Raw genomic sequence first — 9987 nt, forward strand, 5'->3', positions numbered from 1 at the left:
CAGTGCCTTCTAAGTTGTACCATGTGTGGATCATTGACTTTGGAAAAGTTGTTGCCATCCAGTCAAGTCAACAAATTCTCCTACTGCACAATGGTCATAGACTCTGAACCAGAAAGGATTCCAAAATAATTCCATTTACAGTGACAAACAAGGAATATACAAATACTCTGAGGCCTATATAGAGAGCTGTTTTCTAGCTCTATTAGAGCTAGAAATGGAGATCATTAGAATGGAGATCACTAGATCATTAGACTGGAGATGCTCTCCAGTTACATGAGCCCAGTAACATTAACTGGAGCTGTTACACACAATTAGCTTGATCCTCTTTCCCTCTCCTATCCTGAGTCACTGCTTATTCCTAGCACTTTCCTCAGAGCCTCCTTAACATCCTTGTTCCTTAGGGTATAAATCAAAGGATTAAGCATGGGAGAAATTATAGTATAAAAAAGGGCAGCAAACTTTCCCTGGCTCTCAGAATAACTGTGTGTAGGTTGAAGGTATGTGTAAATGGCTGAGCCGTAAAAAAGGGAAACCACCAGGAGATGGGACCCACAAGTCCCAAAAGCCTTCCTTCTTCCAGTCATTGACTTGACCTTCAGTACTGCCTTACCAATGTGTACATAGGAGCCTAGAATTAGTGTTGCTGGAAGAACCAAGATTATGGCTCGAGCCACAAACATTTTGGCCTCTGTCCCATCTGTATTCTCACAAGCCAGCTTCAGGAGTACAGGCATCTCACAGAAAAAGTGATTCAGAAGTTGGAGGCCACAGAGAGGCATGGCCATCATGAGGCCTGACTGAATCAGAGAGTTCAGCAAGCCTGCCATCCAAGAGATGAGAGCCAGTATCTGGCAGAGGCGGGGATGCATAATAGTAGTGTAGTGTAGTGGACGGCACACAGCAGCATAGCGGTCAAAGGCCATTACCACTAGGAGTACACACTCAGTGGAACCCAGAGCAAGGGAGATGAAAAGCTGTGCCACACAGCCTCCATAGGTAATAGTCCTGTCATGTCCATGAAGGTTGATGAGAAGTTGGGGTACAGTGCTGGTGGTATAGCAGAGGTCCAGGAAGGAGAGGTGGCAGAGGAAAAAGTACATAGGTGTGTGCAACTGAGGTTCGAGGATAGAGAGAACAATTATGGTGGTGTTACCAAAGAGAGTCAAGGAATAGAATATAGAAATAAAGACAAAAAAGATGGGTTCCAATTGGGGCCAATCTGAGAAGCCCACCAAAATGAAGCCCTCTTCAAAACTGGTGTTTAAACTTCCCATAGTATTTCACCTCTCCAAATAGTGAGACAATATAATATCTCTTATGAAGGGTGTGGATTAATACATTATTAATGTATTAATACATTAATACATTATTGTCTGTATATGTTCCTATGTCATGCACTTTGTTATCTATTTAGCTATTCAGTGCCTTCTGTCCAGTCTTCTATTTTCATTTTTCTCTGCATTAGAATGGAGATCACTGGATTTGGCTCTCTTGTCTGATTTTTTAGGCAGCCCACTAAATCTTTTATCTGATTATTCCTTGTCTGAAAATAGAAACAACCTATTATCTCCCTCATAACTTTGAAGGTAGGGTGAAATGCAGTCATGTTGAAACTACTTTTAAAAATCTAAGATATAAAAATAGAGCATGCATATTATGTTTTTCTTTTTTGCACCTTTTCTTGGTGATTATGTAGACTATTTCAGCAGACCAGGATCCAGAGATAACCAGAATGAGATTACAAGTTCAATTCTTTCCTCTCGACAAACATGGTCAGCACAACAGTGCTGGAAGCCCTGCTCATGACCAGCTGCTACCTGCAACATAGGATTGAAAAGAACATAGATCCATTCTTTTAGGAATAAAGAATTATCAACAAATTTGCTCTTTATCAGGAGTTATGATGCCTAGAATACCCTCCCATTTCATATCCTACTGATAAATTCATCCTTTAACTCCCCAGAAAGAGCTATTCTTCCTTTCTAGTCCAATTCTCTGTGCAGTTTCTCTCTAGAACTTGTCACACTCAATGAAGTCTTCTCCTTGTCTTCATCCCACTCTGAGATGTGAGTTCTTCAGTGATTGAGAATATTCTGAATATAAAAATAAACATCCATTTTTTTCCGTATGGCACAGAAATGGTGACCAATTAATGTGAGTGTCATCCATGGCATGTAGCATATGATAAATAGATTTGGTTGAAGAAAAATAACTCTCCCTCACAAATCTCATGAAAATTCTTATCCTTTAAGACACCTGCAGATTGCTAATATACTTTGACAGAGTATGGAACCAAGCTATGGATAAAAACTTCTTTTCCTCAGGGTTGGTATTTCTTGTTATAAAAACCTGAAAAGGATTATAGAAAGTACCCAGAAGGCAATAAACACAACCGGTGAAACAACTATCAGTAGTAGCCTACCATATGTTCCACAAGATTTTATTTATTTATTTTTTTAATTATTTATTTATTTATACAAGTACCGGGTACAGTCAGAAGCGCAGGAGGGTGAGAGAATTCACCAGAGCCAGAGCGGGGAGCAGAACAGGCAGAAGGACCGAAGTACACTGCTGAGGGGAGCAGCGGGTGGCAGGAGAGGTCTGCGCACCATGTGGGACCCTCCTCTGGTGGCCGGGGAGCAGCCAGGGATCGAACCAGCGCTGCAGAGGTTGCGCTCAACTGCTATGCCACCGGGGAGGCCCTCCACAAGATTTTAAACTAATTAACATTTTTGTATTGTTAAATTTACTGAATTGAAAGATTATCAATGGATCAAAGCTAGATTGATGATTCCTTTAAGCTGTGTGGTTCCGCCCTTGATTTTTTTCATGGCCATTATAGAGGAAATGGGAGTTACTTATTAGGTGTTATTACTCATTAGGTGTTATTAAACAACATATCAAAACTGTTTTTGAAATGACTACATCAGAGTGCAATGGACTTACAATTTCATAGTCAGGTTCCTGGAGATAATTCTACCAGTGACCACCTGTGCCAATTCTTCTGAAAAGTCGCTTCTGTGAGTGTCAGTTTACTTAGCTATAAAACACAGAAAAATGATTATTTCACATGATTTTCATTGGTATTAATATACAATTCTGTATGTTGTATATCATATGCACATTTAACACTAGTCTGTCTCCAAAACTAACCTTTATATTGAAAATGGGTCTGCCTTTATTCATCAATATATCCCCCTCTCCCAGAACATTTCCTGGTATATAATAGGTTCACAGCAACTATTGCTGAATGAATTAATGAAAACATTACCAATATTGGCACCATGCCTGATACACATAGATATTCCAGAAAAATTATTTTCTATGAAAAATGATGGCATTAGAATATTTGCATTGTTTTTCATTTAGTGGCAAATGTTTTTAACAATTTCTACTCTACTTTTATCAAATATTTTTATAATGACAACTAGAAGGTTGAGACCAGGATTGCTGGTCCTATAACACACTACACATCCAAAAGAATTATTTGGCCTCAAATTTCAATAGTGCAGAAGTTGAAAACCTTCTTCTGAATGGTATTGTTTAATTCCTTAACTTAGTTTAACTTATAGCTGAGTCTTTTGCCATATGATTCTGTGGTGCCCTACACTTTGCTATTCATCATATCCAACTCAGTTTCTGATTTAATTGTTCCTCTGTATATCTTGTTGACGTGAATTATAGTTTCAGTATCTAGAACAAATAGTGGTATAAAATTGTTCAATAATTAAAGCCCTGATGCCAGCAAGCAATCAACTACACCAGCTCTTACATAGTTCCTTAGAATGAAGTGCAGTTTCAGTATTTTATGGAAATAGTCCTTCTTTCCTGGGGTCTAGCAACTTTTGTCTGGAATCTGGTGTGTCATGAGATGTTTCATTATCTGAATAGCCTCTAAGTTGTTATTTTAATCCCTGATCTTCCATATTTACTTTCTTCTGCCCAACCAAGGACATGGTGACTGTCTGGCCTTTTGTGAACTGCCTTCTTGGGAAATATGTCCTGTTTCCTAAACCTCAGGGCTCTTCAGAGGATAGGTTCTTTTCCCAGAACCACAAGATGTACCTCCACTTCAAGTGTCTCATAACACCACACACTATATTGCTGCTGGTGATACTGTGCTCAGCTCATCTGGTCACAGGTCTACCACTCAGTACAGATATTGCTGTTATAGTTTTCCCATCCCTCAAAAAAGCTTCACTTTCTCTGGTCTCAGTTGCTGCAATCTGCCTTATGCTTTATGGTAAACATGAAAAGAAAAAAACTCTTCTGATTCACAAACTCCCTGGGATCCCTTTCATCTTTTAACAGCAGTTGCATGTTATTCCTCACATGGGCCAAGCATAGGCTTCCGGTAGATCCCAGGGCTTGGGCTGTGCTGAGGTTCATGTGAGAGTCCTATACTGTGTCCAGCTGAATGGGGGTAGTTCTCGTTAAAGGAGCACATAGAACAAATACAAACCTCCTTCCAGCTGACAACCCTCCAAATAAGGAAGGATACAACTATGATATGCAAGCTCTTCTGGGTTCCATATTCCCCTAAAGGTGGTGATAGCTTCAAAATGTCCATTTCTTTTCACATTTCTTAACTTGATCATTCCAGTAAAAAAGGAAAATAATGTAAAGCTAATATAATTGGCTCCTAATGACTCATACTTCCATCCCAATCACTTCTAAGTGTTCACAAATCATCCCTCTACAACTTCACATTTCAATATGTAAGTACCCAAACCTACACTGAGCAGATAGGATTTTGAGTATTTTTTAAGTTATTGGTGGTAAAGTTGGATTAAAACTTGACAAAATACACATAATCCAAAGTAAGTAAGTTCTCATTAGAGAAGCACAAGCAGTAAAATCAATAAGTCATCTGAAAACATTATTCATGACATAGATGTTTTCAATTGTGTGCATTTTTTTTTTGTTTAGAAAAATAACACTTAAAGACAAGCACAAGAGCTTAATATATACTCAAATATCTATCATATGAAATTATGGTGAACTTGCTTGTGCTCCTCAAAGAACCAACTTTTGGAATATAAGAGGACAGACTATGGCTCAATATAAAGAAAACTTCATCAAAAAGTCCAGTTTGCATATAGACTCCCTGGAAATGTAGTGATACTCTTATCATTTAAACACTTCCTACTCATTCAGAAACTAAAAATTGACCTATTCAACATGTTGTAAAATGTTCCTGCATTAACTACAGGATTGGGTTAGATGGTTTTGGGCATCTCACCCAATTCTCATCTTGATTTTTCCAATGTAAACTATCTTTTTAAAATTTAACCCTTACTTCTAATCCCCTTGGGGTGAACAAAGCATTTTGACATTTGCATATTTGAGACTGTTGATTTTTTGCATTATAGAGATCATTGTGTTCATAGCTCTATGGTTTTGTCTGTGTGTGTATGTACATCTATCTGTATGTCTGTTTGATCTCTATAAATGTCAAACTTCCTGAGATAAAAAAGACATAAAAAAATGTCTAAGAGTTTTTGACAGCATGAATTACTACATTCTTGGTTCCACAAATTTAATGATATTGTCTTACTACAATAGTCACGTTTAAGACAGAAAAGTTAATATATCCTGAATAAAGAATGAGATCGCCCTGTTCCTTCCTAATTACTTATGTGTATTTGCGTGGGTGGTGGACAAGGACTATCAGTAACAAAATATGTTTTTTCATGAATTTCACATCTGTGTATCCTCAAACCAGGGACCAAACATAGTGGACCAAAGTATTATTAGTATTATTCAGTACTAATAGTCTAACGACATATTCTGGAGTATCCTGAGTGCTTACCGTGAAGCTAGAGCAGCTCAGCCAGTCAATACTCACCCAGAACACCAAGAAAGAGAATGACTGCATTTACCTTCTTCCATTCTCTGGATTCAAAGGTAATAAGAGATTGCACTTAAGACTGCTGGCATCTAAAGACACATTCCTGCTTGGTTCTGACTCATCTGTGGGAGGGAGGGCTCCTTTCCTGGAGAGCTGAGTGCACAGGGCTCCCTCCCTGAGCAGGGGAGACTCCATACCCCAGGGGTGGGGCGCATCCTCCCACTGCACCCTGCCCACACACCTGAACCCAGGAACTGGTGTGTTATCGAACCATCTCCTGACCCCATGGTGGAGCACACAAGTTCTGCCCCAGGGGCATTGCCTCAGCCTCCTTAGAGCAGATGAGAGAGGACTGTGAGCAGGTGAGGCCTTGGAGCCCTCTGGGCCCCGATGTGGCAATTATAATCAACTGGCTGGTGTTTCAGGGTCTGCTCTGCTGTCCTCAGTTCTATTCCCCATGCTCTTCCCCAGCTAAATTAATCTACTCAGAGTCCTCATAGCACAATATCTCTCTTGATTGATGCATCTCTCTAGCTTGGGATTCCTCGCACTTCCATTTTGATCAAATCCCACACCCTCTTCACCAACCAAACCAAGTTCCATATCTCAATGCAGCTTATGGTGTTCACCACACACCCCGGTCTCTTCCTCCCCTGGATTCCCCAAGAATGCTTAAAGTGCTCATTTATGTGTATCATCCATTGTTGGGCCTCCCTCGTGGCGCAGGGGTTAAAGGCAGTGGTGTCAAGCTATCGCCAGCCACTGTAGCATATTCGATCCCCAGCTGGCCAGGGAGCAACACACATGGTGCAGCAGACCTTTCCTGCCTCTCCTACCTTTCCCCCAGCAGTGTATTTCAGTAGATCTGCCTGCTCTGGTGTTCAGTAGATGTCTCTGACGACTCCTCTCACCCCCCGCACCTCTGGCCTGTACCCCAGTTCTTGTATGCATAAATAAATAAATCTTTATAAATAATAGTGATTTTCTTGATAGATTTGAGGCTTTATACTTTCATTTCCAGCAATATTTAACATATTAGTATTTATTTCCATATAATCTGTTGTATTCCACAACAAATTTTATGAAAAAATTATTTATCAAATCATTAAAAAATTATAATGCAATTAACATTATTCTAGGTACCATGGGAAATAAAAGTGCAACAATCAAAATTATCTGTACCATAGTGTAATGTAGAGAAAATAGCTTTACCATGTCCACCTTTATGACATTGAAAAGGTCCCTGGTGATTCCCAGGGACAGGGGTGTGGGAAATGGATGAAGGTGGTCAAAGGAACACACTTCAAGTTATATGCTGGATAAATTTGGGGGATTAAATATACAGCAGGGTTTTTATGGTTAACAATTCTTTATTGTGTAATAGATTTCTCACCACAGAAAAGTAACTATGTAAAGTAATGATGTTTTACCAGCCTTATTGTGGTAATCATTTCACAATATATACAAATCAAACCATGACATTTTCATACCCTACATTTACACAATGTTTTATATCAATCACATCTTAATAAAGTTGGAAAAATATTTTTCCTTAAAGAAAAAGAGAAGCTTTCTTGACATGCTGAGCTTGAGCTTTTCCATCGGTGAGATGATGCTAATATGGCTATCCTGCAGCATTGTTGTTAAGGATACAGTGTTATCCTAACACAAACATATATTGTGTGCCTTCTTTGTGCCTGAATCAAGTGTCAAAATAAAATGTGATTTCTCACTAAAGAAGTCCACAGTCTAACAATAGACGGATACCATTTACAATAATTGCAATTGGGGTGATAACTGCAAACTTTCCCTTCACTCAGAGAATTTGAAGCCATTGAGGGAAACATTAAAAATATTTTAAACATTATTGCCTTATTGAGTCTTTGCTTGCGTATAGATGGTTAATGAAAGAAAAGGACAAATATGAAAGAGATTTGTACTTTCCAAGAAAATGGTAAAATAATTTTGGATGAACTAGTCCATGAGAAAAATAACATCTAGAACTTGCACAATGCTTACTTACTATGTACCAGACTCTATTCTAAGCATTCCACATACATTAACCTACATACTCCTCACAATAACCTTATATGGTAATTACCATTATTGTTGCTGTTCCATAGAAGAGGGTACTGTGGCACAGAGGTTTCAGAAAACTTTTCCACAGTTGCACAGCTATCTATCTGAATCCATGTGAATAAGCATGGCAGGTTTCCAGAGAAGTCAAAGTGTCAAATTTTTCTGAGAGAAAGCTGGGGGCTACTGTACATATGCCCTTATGTGTGGCTATATAAACAAAAGTGTGAAAAAATTCACCCAAGCTCAAAATGGATTTGAGAAGGGTTTTGCATCTGGAAAGTGGGGTGGGGGGAGATTGATGGATATTTCTTCCTACAACAATAGAGCTGTATTTGCTAAAATAAGTGTACATTTATGTTGACATATAATTCATATGCCATGCAATTCATTTATTTAAAGGGTGTAACTGAATCGTTTTTAGCATATTCATAGAGATGTAAACATATTATTTGAGAACATTTCTCCACATAGTTTAATAAAATATATATCCATGAAGATAAATATAAAGAAATGAGCAATGAAGGAAGGTGTTCACTGGCCTTTAGAGATGATTCCCCACTAAGAGAGAAGGTTTTGACAATTTTATTCACTTTGCTTGCTACATAGAATTTCATGATATAAACCTACAACTCTTTCACCACTATTTTTGAAGAGCAAATTTTGTATTCTAAATATTTAACTATAGCTCAGAATGTATCAGAGAACATGTTTTACATAGCTCTTATGCCTGCTTCTAGCTAGTTTAATCACAAAGTAAATTTCCTGGGTAATAGGGAATGAGGATCTTCAACATTAAAAGATTACCAAATTGCCATTAGGGATTTGTCTCTTTCCTATCCTTATAAAAACAAAATTGTTACTTTATTATGCATTTCATTGAGTATAAGTATGTTGAGTGTCTTCACATGGCTTGTTGTTCATTTAACGTTCTCAGGAAATTATCTGTTCACATATTTTCACCTTTTTATTAGGACATTAAATTTTTTCTAAAATATTTCTGTGGTGCATTTTATATTTTGCATACTATTTTTTTTTTTGTTATATACATTACAAATATCTCCTAAGTTCTAGTCTGATTTTCACTATTTTATCTCTCTCTCTCTCTCTCTCTCTCTCTCTCTCTCTGTGTGTGTGTATGTTCAATAACAATTCCTTACAATCAGACCGTTGAGTCTTGTCAAAAATAATAATCTCCAAGGTATATTTTATATGACTTTCTGAAAATTTTAATACCTTGCTTTTTCACATTTAGGCTTTGTATCAGTTTGATATAAATTCTAACTTAGAGATCTGTTCAACATGTTTTTTCCTTTTTTTTTTGTTTTTTTTTTTGGTTTTTTGTTTTTTTCCTTTTAGATAATCTCTCAGCTCAGCAACATTTATCAGAGTCCTAGTTCCCCAATGATGTGTCATGTGTCAAATTTAAATTTTATGTTTCTGGTGTGGTATTTTTTTTTTGTTGTAATGCTACATCTCCCATGTTAAGACCACTGTCTCTTAATTATCATAGGTTTATAATATCATCAGAATCAGTAGCCTAAGCCTCCACACAATTTCTTTTGAAAATTCTTACTCTTCTTGGCTCTTCCATGTAAGTGTTAGGAACTATAAAAATAAGTTCTTGAAAAGACTATGTGGGATTTCATTATAATTGCACTATGGAACAATTAGAATTAATTTTGGGGAAAAATAGACTTTTTTTTAATATAGAGTCTTCCAATCCATTAATAGGGTCACTCTTTCCAATTATTTCTGTCTTCTTTCAAATTTTCAGCAATGTCTTATAATTTTCTCCATGAAGATCTTGCTAATATTTTCCCCAACATTTTCTATGTGGGTATTACTGATATTTCAAAGTGCTATTGATTTTCATATGTTGGTTTTTATATTATAATAAAGTAAAAATCAAAATCAACAAGCAACTATAAATCAGAGACACACTACGGGGGTTGGGAGGAGAAGGGAGTAGGATCAAAACAAGGGTGGTAGGAATTGTATGGGGACTATAACCAAGATGAAAATGCATACATTGTGCAAAAATGAAAAATGATATAAAA

General features: G+C 37.4%; 1 protein-coding gene across 1 annotated transcript; it reads right to left on the reverse strand.

Annotated features, from left to right (window-relative positions):
* Positions 1-335: 335 nt before the first annotated feature.
* On the reverse strand, positions 336-1274 carry LOC119236480 (olfactory receptor 2Y1-like). Its single transcript, XM_037500315.1, has one exon. The coding sequence runs from the start codon at positions 1272-1274 to the stop codon at positions 336-338; it is 939 nt and encodes a 312-aa protein (XP_037356212.1).
* Between the last annotated feature and the right edge of the window lie 8713 nt (positions 1275-9987).

The sequence above is a fragment of the Talpa occidentalis genome, unplaced genomic scaffold (genome assembly GCF_014898055.3).
Source record: "Talpa occidentalis isolate TD23 unplaced genomic scaffold, MPIMG_talOcc4v2.1 talOcc4.9, whole genome shotgun sequence".
NCBI classification, from domain to species: domain Eukaryota; kingdom Metazoa; phylum Chordata; class Mammalia; order Eulipotyphla; family Talpidae; genus Talpa; species Talpa occidentalis.